This window comes from Ambystoma mexicanum, chromosome 10 (assembly GCF_040938575.1).
Source record: "Ambystoma mexicanum isolate Mex_15411 chromosome 10, UKY_AmexF1_1, whole genome shotgun sequence".
Taxonomy (NCBI): Eukaryota; Metazoa; Chordata; class Amphibia; order Caudata; family Ambystomatidae; genus Ambystoma; species Ambystoma mexicanum.
This window is the reverse complement of record NC_090932.1, coordinates 314363715-314380065: the sequence shown is the minus strand read 5'-3', so window position 1 is coordinate 314380065 and position 16351 is coordinate 314363715. Positions and strand designations below refer to the sequence as shown.

Below are 16351 nucleotides of genomic sequence, written 5' to 3'. Positions count from 1 at the left end.
TTTCACTTTTTGTATACCGCCTAAAATCATCCGGAAAAAAGCAGTCTTTTTAGTTGGGTGACCTACAAAAAGCAAAGCAAAATTATCACATAGAACCGTAAAAACATCTGGAAAGTGAGACCCTTTCTCTCTTTCCTTGCTACCAAGCTACTTGTTTCTTTTCTTATTTTCGCCCATCTCATCTTCTGCTCTTCTCTTCACGTTGGTCTTCCTATTTCTCATTTCTCTCCACTACGTTGAATCTACCACTCTACTGTGTGCCTCCTCTTTTCTCTTTCCCCTTACAATTCTATTTTTCATGCTGTAGTTTCTCTTCATTGGCTCCCCTGTCACTCGCGTCTTTTTTATTTGCTCTGCCTTCTCTTTAAATCTCTCCAAAATCTGGCTCCTCCCTGCCTTTGCTCGCTTGTTGCATTCCATTATCCTGCCTGCTCCTTATCTTCTGAATCCCAGTTTCTTTTCACTATCCCACGCCCTGTGCCTCATCCCGCTTCTGTTCCTTTACTTTACGCTCTTCTTTTTTCTTTTCATTTCACTTCTGCCTATCCTATGTTTTGGTCTTGTTTAAATTATTATTTTCTCTCTCTTCAATCCCCTTCCTTTTTTCATTTTTAATTGTATCATCTCTTTATGCCCTTTTGTACAGTGCATTGGTGTAAAATCGCTGTACAAATCCAAATAAATACAAATACAATCTCCTTCTCGGATAGCGTTCAATTTGACTTCCAGTCAATCTCAGAGGAGTGCCCCCTCGTCACTGGAGGATAGCTGGCTACTGATTCTTTGGTTGTTAGTGCGGGTGGCGTTGCTTTGCCTTCATGACTGCCTCTCCAGGTCACTTAAGTATGGCTCAGTGGTGCTCTATTCTACCTCCTTGAAGACGTCCACTCCTCAGTCACTCTTCTACTTTCTTCCATCATTTATTTGCTTTTTGCCTCATTTTTATGTACAGTGTCAGTTTAAGTCTATTCCATTGCTCTTCCCCTTCCTTTCCCTTGCCACTGACCCTCTTTTTCACCACCTCTGTGAAGAGCCTGGGTGGCTGTGGTAGCGGGGGTGCCAACACAATTCTTCTCAGACTTCATGCGCGATGCAGCCACTCAAGCCTCTTGGTCCTTGGCAGCCCTGGAACAGATTTTAGGAGCTGTGTTGCGATCGTGGATGGCAAACATTGCGTATTACTGATCCTTGCTTTCTTCTCTGTGCATTTGGGGAGGAAGTGTGTGCTGTGGGTGTCAATTGGCGGCAGTACAATGAACCCTCCTAACAGCTATGCTTGGCTTTTGCCCAGTATGCCCTAGGCTTTTTCTAAGACTCTAAGATGAGAAAGTTATCAATGTGTGGTTGTGGGGGTGGGAAGTAGGGTGGCCAACTTTGATATTTTTTTGCAGGACACTTGCCCACAAGGCGGTGATGACGTCACAGCGTCATTCACGTTTGGCCCGCCCCATTTGTAATTTAAATTTGTTTACGGCTCTTAACACCTGGCTTAGTTGCAATGCAAATGGTTTGTCCTTGGGAGGTGATGCTAGCGTTTTTAAACTGCAAACATGACCATCACGACCCCAGGAACAAAGCATTCGCATTGGAATGAAGATAGGTGTCGGAGCGTTAGCAGGTCAACTTGCAGGGTCAAAAGGAGCCCGGCCGCGGAGAAACCGAGAGAAAGAAAGCAGCAGGTGGCAGCACCGTGGTGTTTAGACGGCCACAGTTTGCAGAGTGGCTGTGCTGGACGGAGGTTGTCCTGACTTGCTGTCTCCCGAGAGTCACACTCCAGGGAACAAAGCAAGTCGGGACAACCTGCGTCCCGCCCAGCCACTCTGCAAACTGCGGGACAGAATCCCCAATTATGGGACAATCCTGCAAAATAAGGGACAGTTGGCCACCTGAGTGGGAAGGGAGCTTGTCAATAGGAGGGTGGCTCAAGTTAGGTTAATGATAAGAAGGGGGGCCCCTAAACCGATTACAGTTGTTACAGGTACTGTTTATATTTGCTGCAACCAGCTTGGAAAGAAAATGTGATGGTGCTGAATCTTTTGCTCCGCATGCTCAGCCGCTCAGATTTCTTGCAGATTCGCTGTAGGAACTGACACAGAAACCTCCATCTGAGCCAGCTTGACCCCGAGACCACCATTTGCTACCCTCAAGCCATCTTCATGTCTTGCACAGTTCAGCTTCATTCGCACTGGCTAGCAGTCAGCGGCAGTGCAGTGGCACCACTGTACTTGGGAAGATAGCTTAGGGGCAACGTGCTCGCCTTGGAAGCAACATGACACAGAGCAACACAGGTTCGATCCCCGGGTCCGCGCTTAGAAACCTCTGGGTATTAAGCGTGTTATAAATAACCAATCATATTATTTCATATCATACTTGAAAGTAGAGTTATGGTCTAGCTTTTGTCTCATCCCAAATCTTATTCAGGGTGTTTAAAAGGCCTTTGTGTGAAATTAGTTCACCACAAAGCCTGTAGATGGTGGTTATGGATTTGGTGCATGAATGCGCCATTTTGTGAATCTGTCTAGTGCGGGAGGCCAACTATATGAGCACTCGCATGCACCGAGGCCATTATTTGTATTGCATCATTTTGGGAACCATGATGCCTATGGTTTGATATTTGAAGACCATAGCCTACACATGTAATGTTTTTCGTGCCCTTGGGCCAGGGAAGGAGTTCTGTGACAGTATTACAATAAGGGTGGCCTCTGCACAAACAGCAACCCATGATGTATTGCATCTTTGTCTTCTGGTAATAAAGGGGAAGCTCCAATGGCCACTACAACGGTGTCCAGTCAACTGGTCGACGACAAACTGGTCGACTGCAATTTGGTCGACACCATTTGGTCGAATGCCAAATGGTCGATTTTTTTTTTTTTTTTATATATATGTGTTTTGTGGGTTTTCGTGTGGGGAAAAAAAATAAAAAAGAAAAAAAAGGGGGTTGGGGGGGGACCCCCCCAAAAAAAACCAAAAAATGGGTAAAAAAAAAATTCGACCATTTGGCATTCGACCAAATGGTGTCGACCAAATTGTCTGTCGACCAAATGTTTTCGACCATTTGACTGGTAACCCACTACAACACTGCACACAAAAGTGTTATTCTAAAGCAGGGAAATTCTGCTTGTATGTTTTAATTAGGGAACACAAGGAGGTCAAATGTAATATGATGTAATGTATTGTAGAGTGGTTTTGCATAGAGCTCTTCTGCTATTTTGGCTGTCTGGTGGCACTGTAAGAAGAGATGAGATTAGTGGAGTAGAGAGAGTGGCAGATCAGAAACCTGAGGTGCAGATTGGGTGCCGCCCAGATGTACCCGGGTCCTGTGTGCTGTCATGATTCTGTGCGGTATGAGGGGGTCACGACTGGGCATGTGTTTTATCTGGAGGCAGAACAGAAGATCAATTAGTTGCAATCACTGGGGCTCCGGGAAGGCCGCTGGTCTAGATGGAAGAGTGGCAGATGTGTGTGAGATGGGGCTAAAGAAGTGCATGACCGTGCAGGGAGCTTTGAGTGGCTGCTCAGTGGTTAGGGTGGAGGGGTGGTGCTAGCAGGCATAAGGCTGCAGTGTGAGTGTGGGATAGCATATCTAGTGTAGAGGTGATAGTAAACTGAGAGGATGGTTGGAGAACAGAGGCTGTGGATGCTTTTGTCTAGACCTGCTTGTAATTTAAAGTCTTGACCGGCGAGTATGATTTCAGTACCTCTTGAAGAGGTATATTGATTGGTGTTCATGGGCTTGACTAAGCAGTGTGATTTTCGCCTGCCATATTGACGTTCTGTTTGGAGTTTCTGAGCTTGACCAACGAGTATGGTTTCAGTCGGCATTTTGAGGAGTCCTGTGGCTCGGGGTTCATGGGTTGACACTGGTACAGTTTCCCACTGCTGTCTTTTGGTGGCCTGTTGTTTGTGTTTTATTGGCTCGAACAAACGGCCTAATTTTGGTCTACTGTCTGGAGGAGTCCTGTTATAATGACCAGGTTGTTATGCTTTATTATTTTTAAGGGTGGGACTCTGTGCTAGTTATTCTACAGTGGTTTCATGAACAACCAGATTTTGAGGGATTTTCTGAAGGCCAGGTGGTCCTCTGTGAAGAGTCGGCCAGGCATAGTGTGCCATAGAAGGCTGCCAGAGAAGCGAATAATGAGCCTAATTGGCATTTCTAGTTGAAGAGTAAGGCTACTATTGGAACCTCTTTGCTAGACCGAATCGTTCTTACTAGTGTGTGGTCTATTCATTTTTTCTTGGCGGATTTCGGTTCCTTGTTATGGGTGATACAAAAGGTTTTGAAATTAATTCTGTGTTTGACAAGAAGCCAGTGGACTGTTGGTAGAGCCAGGGTGATGTGTTCCAATCTTTCAATTCTCATGAGGAGACTCTTCTGTTTTGGGCTCTTTGTAGATGACGGCCATGTTTCTGCGTGTGAACGTGAGGCATGACATGATGCAAAGGATGGATTTGAGTGGTGTGGCATTAACTTGTGTGTCCAACATGAGGGAGTTGCCCATGCGGAATGAGAGGTTTTCAGTTATTGCTGCTGGTTGGGGACAAGTGCCCATTTCTTGAGGTGAACGAATGGTTGTGTTTGTTTTGTCACTGCTTCTCTGAGTCCTCATTTAGTTGTGCTTAGTTGTAATCAACGTGCCCTCATCCTTGAGAGTCTGTATATGAGAGACAGATGCTATTTCTCTGGGTGACTTGAAGGGGGGCTTCTTAGAAGTAGTCACTGTCCTATTGCAAGGCAAGGAAGTGATTATGTTTAATCAAGTAAGGTAATTTGCCTGCAATTTCCTGCAGGAGGCATCTGTAGCTAGTAGTGTTGAAAAATACTCTTCAGTGCTGCTGAAATGTCCATACGTATTAGTGAACTTGCTTGGCATCAGCGTTGTTTTTGGTGCACCCTCTAAAGATGAGAAGGTAGATTCCCTCCGCCTCACTGGTCTGAAGCTTTTCTGATTGTTATTTTTGCATGATGTTGTTGGCTCACATGTAGTCCCAGAGCTGTCGGTAGATACATGGTTCAAGGATATTTGCAGTGAATGTTCTGTTAGAGATGAAGCAGTATCTTGTAGTTTCATCAGGGTTCTCAGTGATTTTCTTTAGTAGTGGATTAACATTTAAAGGCTTTCAGAGCAACACCTTGTTCTATTGATGAGTTCAGAAGGGATTGGAAAATGCTAGTGAGCCCAGGTTGTTGGGTTATGGCTTTGCAGATGTAAGGCGCTTCAAGCTACTCGGTTGGGTTGCTGGCATTGGGCCTCATTATAAGGTTGCCGGTCTGGTAACAATGGTACCGGTAAGCTTGCCAGTACCATTGTTACCGGACCGGCAAACTACAAGGTCTGCGAGCAGGTGCCTGTCAGCCCGGCGCTGTCAGCCGGGCAGACCATGTCGGATGCACCGGCACCATTCACGAATTGCACTGCCTCTCTCTAGCGCTCTCTCTTTGCTTGAGATTTTCACGTTTGGAATGGTGTGGGCATGGAGGTGTCTGCTTCTGGTTGTTGCTGGTATCTTGAGAGGCATCTTGAGGTGTACGAGGTGGGAGGTCTTTCGGACAGTTGTTTCTATTAAAGATGAGGTTTCTATAGTACACTGATTGGTCGCTGTCTCTTAGGAGGAAGCCTTGCTTTGATGGATCAGTGGGGGTGGTTTCACGGCTGCTTGCTAAAGGCTGCTGGTGGGGCTGACCTGGCCAGCTTGTGGAGTTTTTCTAAAAGTAACATTTAGAGAATGTAGGGAGGGTTGAGGCATTTAAAGGGGGTGTCTATTCCCAGCAAAGTGGCAGGGGGCAGAAACCAATGTGGAATGGCTTAGAGGGTGAGCACATATCAGTGCACTCTAAAAATGAGCAGTCATAGTTGTGCAAATGGCAGGAAGCAAACAAGACCGAGCAAGCAGCAGGGAGCAAATATTACAGTGAGGTTAACGGGGAGCAGACATTATGGTGGGGGATAGCGGTAACAAAAACTGTGAGCCCTATCAGGGAGCAGGTACCATAGGACATGGAGTAAAATTGCACAGAGCAAGCAGCAAGGAGTAGATATTACAGCACTGAGAATCACATATATTGCCAGTGGGCTGTGCACAGGAGCAAACACAATAGGCAAATATGACTGTAGGGGCAGACCCAAAGCAGCCAAAATGATGGTGGGCTGCCCCTGGCAACACAATCACAATTGGAACACCTAGAAAGAATGTGCACTTGGGAGCCAAATCACAATGGGGTCCACATGGGAGCAAAATGGTCCTGGAAACAATATTGTTATTGTTTATTAATTTCTATAGCCCTTACGACTAAACGGTTTACAGTAATTAATTGGAACATAATTAATTACTTGGGACATAATTAAGAACTGGTGACAATATGAAAAAGGACAGAAAAGGGTAGAGCAAAAACAAAAGAAACCAAGACAGGAAGAAAATGGCATTATGATGAAGACCAGCATCCATCACTCTTACTTACAGACTGCACACTCCTCCCTGATTGCCCTGGTACTCAGTCAAAAACAGGCCAGAGGTCAGAGCTGGGCAGCGTGCCAGTGACCACTGCAGTAGTCAGGCCAAGATTCCCTAGTGATTCCCTAACACTACCTATTTCAGGTGTTATTGAATCTCCCAAGCAAGTTTGCTGACTGGACATTGAGGATAGAATCCAGCCAGGTGGCTACAATCAAATGAAAATGCATGCCGCGATTTGCATTGGGAAACCATTACCCAGTCCGCACAGCCTTAATTACCTATTACGCTCAACCAAGTATCCTAATAGGGACACCCAGTCCTTCAAGGATTGATACTCCAATACTGGGAACAGGCCTTGAAAAGGACCACGAGGTCGAAACACGTGTCGGCTGTACATAAAACTGAATAAATCCTACACCCCATTGGAATTATCTATTTTTGTATACTGTTGGGACTACCCTTAACAATATCTATCTGTTGAGACAGCATATCAGTGAACACAGCCAAAGTTAGACCAGGATTCCCTGATGCAGGGCTGGGCAGCTTGCCAGTGACCATTGCCATAGCCAGGCCAGAATACCCTGGTGCAGAGCTGTACAACGTGCCAGTGACCATTGCCAGAGCCAGGCCAGTATTCCCTGGTGCAGAGCTGGGCAGCATGCCCGTGACCATTGCCATAGCCAGGCCAGGATTCCCTGATGCAGAGCTGGACAGCATATTATGACCACTGCCAAAGTTAGACCAGAAGACCCTGTTTCAGAGCTGAGCAGCGTGCCAGTGACCACTGCAATAATCAGGCCAGGATTCCCTGGTGCATGGCTGGGCAGCTTGCCAGTGACCATTGCATAGCAAAGCCAGGATTCCCTGGTGCAGAGCTGGACAGCATATCATGACCACTACCAAAGTTAGACCAGGATTCCCTGGTGCAGGGCTGGGCAGCTTGCCAGTTACCATTGCCATAGCCAGGCTAGGATTCCCTGGTGCAGAGCTTTACAACATGCCAGTGACCACTGCCAACGTTAGGTAGGGATACCCTGGTGCAGAGCTAGGCAGCACGCCCATAACCTCTTAGCCCACCTTTTGAGAGGAGGACCTGGGTGACCAGCCTATCATTAAATGCACACCAATTGGAGGTGCAGTCTTTGTACTGCAGCCACGGGAAAGTCAAATGCCATAATTGCACCAAAGAGGTTTAGGGATAAAAAAAAGTTCAGAACTTTATATAATCTATTAAATCAGCTTTTCTTACCGGCATATGTTCGTACTTTTCTCCACTCTAAAATCATGAAAATACAAAGAAGGTTCAGAAAGACACAGACCAAAGAATACATGCCAGATAGGTTATAATTACATACACTTACCTAATTCTGCCTGGACTGTGTCTGCAATGAAAAAAGACATATTTTAAGCCAAAATGTTTACTTATGCTCTATTCATTTTTAGTGCCACTTTCATTAAGAAATTAATGCCCTGCTGAATTACTGTTATGCTTGCAGATAGCAGAGGTGGCTGCAAAAAAATCACCACTCCTACTGGTTTAGAATATATTCAATTCGTCAAATTCACTTTCCCCAGTTAGTCAATTACCACATCATAATCGCCCTTTAAGTAGCAGTGGCTGAGCGTAGAGGGCTGACAGTAAAAATAATAACAACTCGATACCATTAAGGGAATCAAATATGTGAAAAGGTCACGGTTGATTGTTTTATTGCAGTTGGCTACTAGCTTTTGCCAGAAGCAAAATAATGCCACATTATTGTGGGCATCAGTCCTCCCACATACCAGGACAGAGACACACAGGCTTGGAGAGGTGAGCTATAAAATGCATCTAAATGGGTAACTGATTCTCCATTAGGGAAGGGGATGATCAAAGTGGGGGGAAGAACATAGAGAGTTAAACAGGGTTTACATAGGACGCTAGTTGCAGTTCCCTTAAAAATAATGGGGTGGTCACTTGGTCCTTTTCCATTTTGTATTAGCCTGTCTCCTGGTATCAATCTGACAGGTACTTCAGTTTAGGCTGTGAGGGCAATTGGAAGGATATCATCTGTCACGGGAAAGGTGAGCCGATATGCTTATCAGAAATGGAAAGCATCTGAGTGGGAAGAGAAAGAGAGACAGACATACACCTGGGAGGGTGACTGGGGAGGAGAACATGCAACAGGCTAACGTGAGAATGGGGGTCATTACGACCCAGGCGTTAAGGGGTTAACGGCGCCGTAAAAGGTTGCAGTGCTGCTAACCCCTTAAGGTAGGGACCCGCAAAAGGGACCTTGAAGGTAATTACGGTACCGTAATTGCCGCCTTCCCCATTCCCATTGAGCCCTATGGGGCAAAAATGGGAAAGGAGAAGGGCCAATGGTAAATGGGGAATTACCGCCCCGCCAACCTTGGAATGGGGTGGTAATTCCCCATTTACCATTGGCAGAATCGGTAAAATACCGGCGGCAACCATGGCACAACTAGCGCCACGGTTACCGCCTGGGTCGTAATGACTCCCAATGACTTGAAAGTGGTTGTCATGACACCCGTGGCTAGTGAAATTCTAACATGAACTCATTACAAAGTAGGAACACAGATGGAAGGGAAAATATTCAGAAACGATAGGGCAACTGAGAATGGGCAGGAAATTGAGGGTGGGCCTTCAAACGCAAAGCTTAGGCTTCACAAAGAAGCAGGAAACTAGCAAGAACAAAATGAAATTTTAGTAAAAGGGAAGGTATTTTCTGATTATTCTTGAATTTTGGAAGTACTCCATTGTATTGCTCGCCCAGAGTGCACGGACAATCATTAATCACCAGCGCAGTTGCAGAGCCAATACTTTGAACGCAGGTAGACGACGAAATGACTTACAACCACACGCACGCTAAGAGAGTAAGTAGCACTTATACGGCTATTTATTCATAACTTGGAAGCAACAAGTGATAACACAGAAATAAATCACAGAAAAGACAGAGAATTCAAAAGAAAATACATCACCGTGGGCGTAACTGAATCCCTCAACTCGCCAGAAGTGGCTGGAAGACCCCGGTAACAGCCAGGCCGAGAGCACAACAGCCCACAGGTATGTCGGACAAAGGCGTCCCCCTTCCGACTGAGGTCTTTGTGCTTATCTCGTCTGACCACTGAGGGGTTCCGCATATATGCACTCCTCAAAGAGGGGTGGCAATTTCTCGAACCTTTTAGCAATGCGCTTGGGCATTGATAAGTGACCGTTGGTTGCCAGCTGGGTCAACCGACAGTAACCTCAAGGAGCAAAGCGCTTCCCTCCTCTCCTAAGAACAAATGCCACAGAAAACAGTTCCATAACTCATATCAAGACATAACAAAACCAGCTTTCCCAGCAGAATGTCCTTGACTGCCTGCATACCAGGTTTGGAAAGCATGTTTTTTTTTCAGCAAAGCAAATTCAGCTCTCAGCAAAGTAAGTACAGCTTTTCACTGAGGCATGGAATAAATATCCATTATGGCTCTGAGTGCCCACAGAATGCACTGCGCACCAGCGCCATGTTTTAGCTCAAGCATAACAATTCCACCCTTGGATATTTATCTTCCATAGCCAGTGGCAGAGGAGCCGGTCTCTGGAACCGACGAAACATTAGAACTAAGTTGGGAATGCATTGAACACAACAACAACAAGCTATTATGATAGCTAATATAATACAAATGCAAGCAAAAGCGTAACGCAGTGTACCCTCAATATCAGGAATCCATGAAAATAACCAATCCCACCAATTCCCAGTATGATCTTGGGACACTTGAGAAATGAGATCCCTCAAACCTTGAATATGACTTTCTATGGATCGTGAATGGTCACTTAGATTGAAACAACACATGCCTTCAATTGCGTTACAAACTAAATTATGCTTCAGCAATAGATAATCAACGGCAGCCCTGTTTTGCAAAGTTGCTTTTCTAATAACTTTGCTGTCAAGGAGTAACTCTTCTAATGCCTGAGAAGTATGATTGAATCCTTTTACTACTAGACATGCTAATTTGATTAAAGATTTGTAACCCCAAGCAGCTAAACCCCAAACTCCCACTAATGAAAGGGTTAATGCTAGAACCTCAGCCTCCGATAGCAAATGCACATGTGAATAACAATCGGGGGATAGTCCTACAGACTCGAAAGTTGACCTTTTGCTTCGAGATATTGCTGGGTGTAAAGGGAACATCATTAGTCCTAATCGAGTTAAGGCACATGGACCTACAGAAATGTTAGCTGAAATGTAAGTGTATGTGATGTTGCCACAGGAAAAGAGCCATCCTGTTGGAAGTTTCACATGATTCAGATGACTGGCAGCTATCACTGTATGATTGCAAGACATTGGGCCTCATTACACGGAAGGCAGTGATCCAGGGTGCTATTAGCACCCTGGACCATGCCGGTAAATTACCGGCACCGCCTTGGCGGAAAGGGGATTTACCGCCCCATTCCAAGGTTGGTGGGGCGGTAAATCCCCCTTCCGCCATTGCCCTTCCCCATTCCCATTTCTGCCCCATAGGGCTCTATGGGAATGGGGAAGGCGCTAATTACGGCACCGCAATTTTGCGGTGCCGTAATTAGCTCCGAGGTCCCTTAGCGGGTTGGTTTTTAACGCCTGCAAAAAGCAGGCGTTAAAGCACCAACCCGCTAAGGGACCTCGTAGTAAGGCGGTAATGGTTAACGGTCACCGTTACCATTAACGGTGGCCGTTAACCATTACCGCCTTCCGTGTAATGAGGCCCATAGTATTATTCATACTGGTACATGTGCTTGGAACTCGTGAACACAATCGTTTCTCGAATACAGTTTGATTCTAATGTTTGGTTAAATTGAGCTGTTGGCATTTGCCAATTTCTTTTGCATTGCATGTCATAAGGTAACAAACATCGCCTTGAGTTACATTGTAGGTTATAATACGTGTCAAATTTCTCCATTTGCGATCCGTTTCCTGGCAAAACCTGCAGTACTCATAGACGGAAAAGGATTGCCTAATATCTTTTGGACATCATTGCTCATCATCATCGGTTTCCCATGGATCGCTGGCACAGATGTGACATTTTTCATTGGTAGCAGCATGGCGTTTGACTCTCCCGAACTGAGTCCATTTAGTCCCACAATTACACCAGCCAGACACAGGATCTACAAGGCAAACCCAGAAAAGAGATATCAGTGTTAAAAATCACTCTCTTAGGTAACATTTGTCTGCGGGCACGTACTGCCATTTCTTTCTACCAGGCTCCATCACTAAGACTACTTGGTCTTTGCCTGATGCAATGACATCTGCGGGCACTGGTGGGCCACTTGGCCTTTCCACCCACACCTTCGCACCCGGTACCATACTGTATGAAGAGCCAAAACCACGATCCCCACGGGTAGATAACACTATAGAAGGCTCCCCCTTCTTAATCATGGACAACTTAACAGGAATGATAATTAGTTGGGCCACCCGATCGCCCTTGTGGATCAGTAGCAATCGGTCCCCACTATTCATCAGGATGACTTTGATCTCGCCTTGGTAATCGGCATCAATTACCCCTCCCAACACTTGAACTCCCTTCAATGCTAGGCCAGATCTAGGGGCAATCCATCCCATATGCTCTGGGGGAATTTGTACTCCAATCCCTGTTTCAATTACAACAATCCCTCTTGGGTCTAATCTGATTTCTTCATGGGAATGCAAGTCTACCCCTGCTGTCTCTGGAGTCGCCCGATAGGGAGCTAAAGAACCCGGGGTAATTTCCCAGTACACTAGGGTTTCTCTAACTGAGTTGGGTTGAATCTGTAAAGCAGGAGTCATTAGCCGCATCAAAGGAGTTTCATGATCAATCACAGGCCTATTGTTTAGCACTTGCACTGCATCAAACACACAATCATGCCAGCCTGCTAAACTGCCATCTCCAGACTTGCGCAGCTGTTCTTTCAACAAACCATTCATCCGTTCAATAATACTGAAGTGGCAGGATAATAAGGCACATGGTAGAGCCATTCAATGCTCTTCTCCTGACAATATTCTTGAATCAATTTGCCTTTGAAGTGTGGCCCATTGTCACTTTGAATCTGCAAAGGCACTCTGTAATGCAATATGATCTGATCTAACAACTTAATGGTGTTCAGTTGTGTGGCACGCTTGCACAGCAAAACCATCATGTATCCTGAGTATGTATCCACAATAGTGCATGCATACTGACAACCTTCACTGATTGGCAGGGGACCAATATAATCAATCTGCCAAATTTGTCCTGGTAACTTTCCTCTTCGCAATGTACCCCGGACAATCTGAGGGATTGCCTGTGCTGTTGGTGTTGGCACACTGGACATTGCAAAATGACCGTTTTCACTACCTCTAAAGGAATATTGATTCCTCGAGCTTGTGCCCACGTGATAGTAGCCTTTTCTCCAAGGTACCCACATTTCTGGTGAGCCCACTTGGCCAAACCCTCCAAATCGTGGCACCATTTCTCGATGCCCATTATGCCACTGAATCCCTAGGAATATCACTGTCTCAGCTGGGCCTTGAATTTTGTTCGGGTTAATCTCCCACCCTTCCTTCTTCAATCCTTCCATAATGACTTCTAACTGATTTTGCACACTGCGCTCATCCTTGCCCTGAATCAAAATATCATCAATGTAGTGAGAGATTTGTATGTCAGGTTTACACGGTATCTTGTCTAAGTGCTCTGCCACCAGCCGGTGACAGATAGTCGGGCTATGTATGTACCCCATAGGTAACCTTGTAAAGGTATACTGATGCCCGCTCCAAGAAAATGCAAACTGCTCTTGGCAGTCTTCAACAATTGGCACAGAGAAAAATGCATTGGCTAAATCTACTACTGCATACCAAGTCCCCTCAAACTTTTGGACATTCTCAATCAAGGTAATGGCATCTGGGACCGCGGGCACTAAGGGAGGAGTGTGTTTATTCAACTCACAGTAATCCACCGTCATCCTCCAAGACCCATCCCCTTTTTTGACAGGCCAGAGAGGATTGTTCCATGCGGTAGTAATAGGGAGTAACACACCCGCCTCCACATACCCTTTGATGGTGTCTGAAATTTCCTTGTACCCCCCAGGAATGCGGTATTGCTTCATTGCTATCCGCTTGGTTGCTACAGGCACCTGTACTGGGGGCATCTTCAATTTGCCTATGGTAATGGGTGTGAAGATCAATGCACTCACCCCAAACTGGTACATTTTACCTCCAAGTCCCAAAGTCAACCCTTCCAGAATGTCAAAGCCAATTATGTACTCAGGTATCGAGACAATCAACACTTGGTATTTCTGCCTAGTCAAATTGCCTATTTTCATCTCCACTTCAGTTTGTACTGCGGGGGTCTCCTTTACCCCGAGACCTGTAATAGTAAATTGTCTGCCTTTGAATCGTGATGGATTTCCATGAATCAGAGAGGCCTCCGCCCCGGTGTCTATCAATGATCACACCCCTTGCGTATTTCCTGGCCCCCAAAAAATCTTAACATTAACATGGGGCCGCCTATCAACTTTTAATGCGAGCAGACATTGCCGGAGCTTGGCCGTAACCCTAGTAAAATTTTGAATGAGTGTGACCTGACTCTGCCTCTAGCATTGCACTCACCACCTTCCTCAAATCAGTGTATGTTGGCTGGTACGGGGAAGGTGTCCCCATAGACCCTTCTTCTTGTTCTTCCTCAGGAGGAGCGGAAGGTGAGGTGTCCCCCTGTGGCTTGGTTACTACCTGTTTCTTAACCTGTTTATAGCACTCTTTGGCTGCAAGCCCTCTCTTTTTGTATAGTTCATACATTACCCTAGTTTCAATGCCACCAATTTCTTCTCGTGGCACACCATCTTTTAACAAAGCCAAAAAGATGTCTTTCCTGGACACTAGGGAGTCTCTACTATCTTGCCTCCTGCCTTCAGTTCTTCTCTCACTATGCCCCTCTCTCTCCCGTGGCTTATTATCACTCTTGTCCCACTCCCCTAAATCTGCCAGTTGCCGAATGGCATCCACTACCTCATCAGTGGGTTTGCCCGTCATACCTACGAGCAAAGTCATAATGACACTTTTGTATGCAGGCGGTGCAGTTCTGATCACCATATTTCTAGTTGAAACTGAGAGCGGCACGGCCCCCATGTGTCCTGGAGCATCTACGTGAATTGCCTCTTTCATAGCATGCTCTCTGACCTTTTGAATCGCCTCTTTCAAAGTATACCACTTTGTTTCCTCGCTAGGCCAATCTGTGGTAATGGGGTACTTACGGTTACATGCTTGGGCTGCTAGGTGCAACAAAGACACCTGTGAATCTTGGCCATTATCATCAGGGGGCAGCCCTGCCCTTAAGACCTCCTGTACATTGGTGTCAGTTGACGAAGGTAGAAAATGCGGTGAGTCAGTGGAATCTACCAACAACCCTGCGGCGCCCCCATCTAGCAATCTCACCATCCATGTCAATAAAGGTTCCCCTGATTTTTGCCTCAAACGAGTAATGATTTCCCCAACCTCCTGCTGGGTGTAATCCTCCAGCGTGGTTAAATCCACAACCCCACCGGCAGGATTCTGCGGGTGGGGCCAGGCTCGCCGTCTTCTAACTGGCTTAGCCACCACTGTCTTCTGATTAAATTCCGCTTTGGGATCTGACTCATTTGCCGAGCTGCTCTCTGGGCTTGTTGAGTCAAAAATGTCTCCATCCCACTTATCAGGGTCCCAATCCACACCTGCGGTAGCGATTACAGCTGCCACTTTTCTTTGGTTGACCCCTCCAGGTCTTTTCCTATACTTATACCGGGCTACTCTGACTGCTGCCCTCTCTGCCACAGCCTGATATTTATCAGCTTTATCTTTGAAAAGATTCATTTGAATCTGCTGCATTAACGCAATCTGCTTTTCTGCAGCCAACTCTTTTTCTAATCGCAAAATATCATTTTTCATTTCCACATTTCTTTGATGCATTTTCCTATAGGCATGCAGGAGGATCCAACCCTGCCTACCCAGCGCGGTGCATTCCTTTCCCCTCTCTACTGAAACCTGTTGTAAACAAGACATTACATCTGACGGATCAGCGGCTCCTAATACATGATCCCATGTTTCACTTAGCCCCGCGCCGCATGCCCACACCTGGGCCAATTTATCATATGGGCTCTTAGCCCAGACTGGAATGATAACATCTGGACATTCACCGCCAGCGTGAAGGCCCTTTTTCCTGAACAAGCTATTCTTTTCTTTCTCCTTTCAACACTGCAGTTACTCGCACAGGCACGCACACACAAAAAAAAACAGATTAACACAGCCCAACACTCACTCCCAACTGAAAACAATCTTTCGCCTGCAATGAAAGCAAAGCCTATCTGCGTTCAAACAGATTCTTTCATATTTGGAGCAATTCATCACAAATATCCCATCCTCATTGCCAAAAATGTATTGCTCGCCCAGAGTGCACGGACATTCCTTAATCACCAGCGCAGTTGCAGAGCCAATACTTTGAACGCAGGTAGACAACGCAATGACTTACAACCACACGCACGCTTAGAGAGTAAGTAGCACTTATACGGCTATTTATTCATAGCTTGGAAGCAACAAGTGATAACACAGAAATAAATCACAGAAAAGACAGAGAATTCAAAAGAAAATACATCACCGTGGGCGTAACTGAATCCCTCATCTCGCCAGAAGCGGCTGGAAGACCCCGGTAACAGCCAGGCCGAGAGCACAACAGCCCACAGGTATGTTGGACAAAGGCGTCCCCCTTCCGACTGAGGTCTTTGTGCTTATCACGTCTGACCGTTGAGGGGTTCCGCATATATGCACTCCTCAAACAGGGGTGGCAATTTCTCGAACCTTCTAGCAATGCGCTTGCGCATTGATAAGTGACCGTTGGTTGCCAGCTGGGTCAACGGACAGTAACCTCAAGGAGCAAAGCGCTTCCCTCCTCTCCTTAG

General features: G+C 46.1%; 1 protein-coding gene across 1 annotated transcript in view; it reads right to left on the bottom strand.

Annotated features, from left to right (window-relative positions):
- LOC138493167 (E3 ubiquitin-protein ligase TRIM39-like) overlaps positions 1-16351 on the bottom strand; it is a 351986-nt gene that overhangs the window by 5034 nt on the left and 330601 nt on the right. The window contains exons 7-8 of the mRNA XM_069620351.1: positions 7818-7838; positions 7706-7732 (exon numbers count right to left, since the gene is read on the bottom strand). Coding sequence (XP_069476452.1) covers positions 7706-7732; positions 7818-7838 — 48 coding nt within the window. The remainder of the gene's footprint in view (positions 1-7705; positions 7733-7817; positions 7839-16351) is intronic.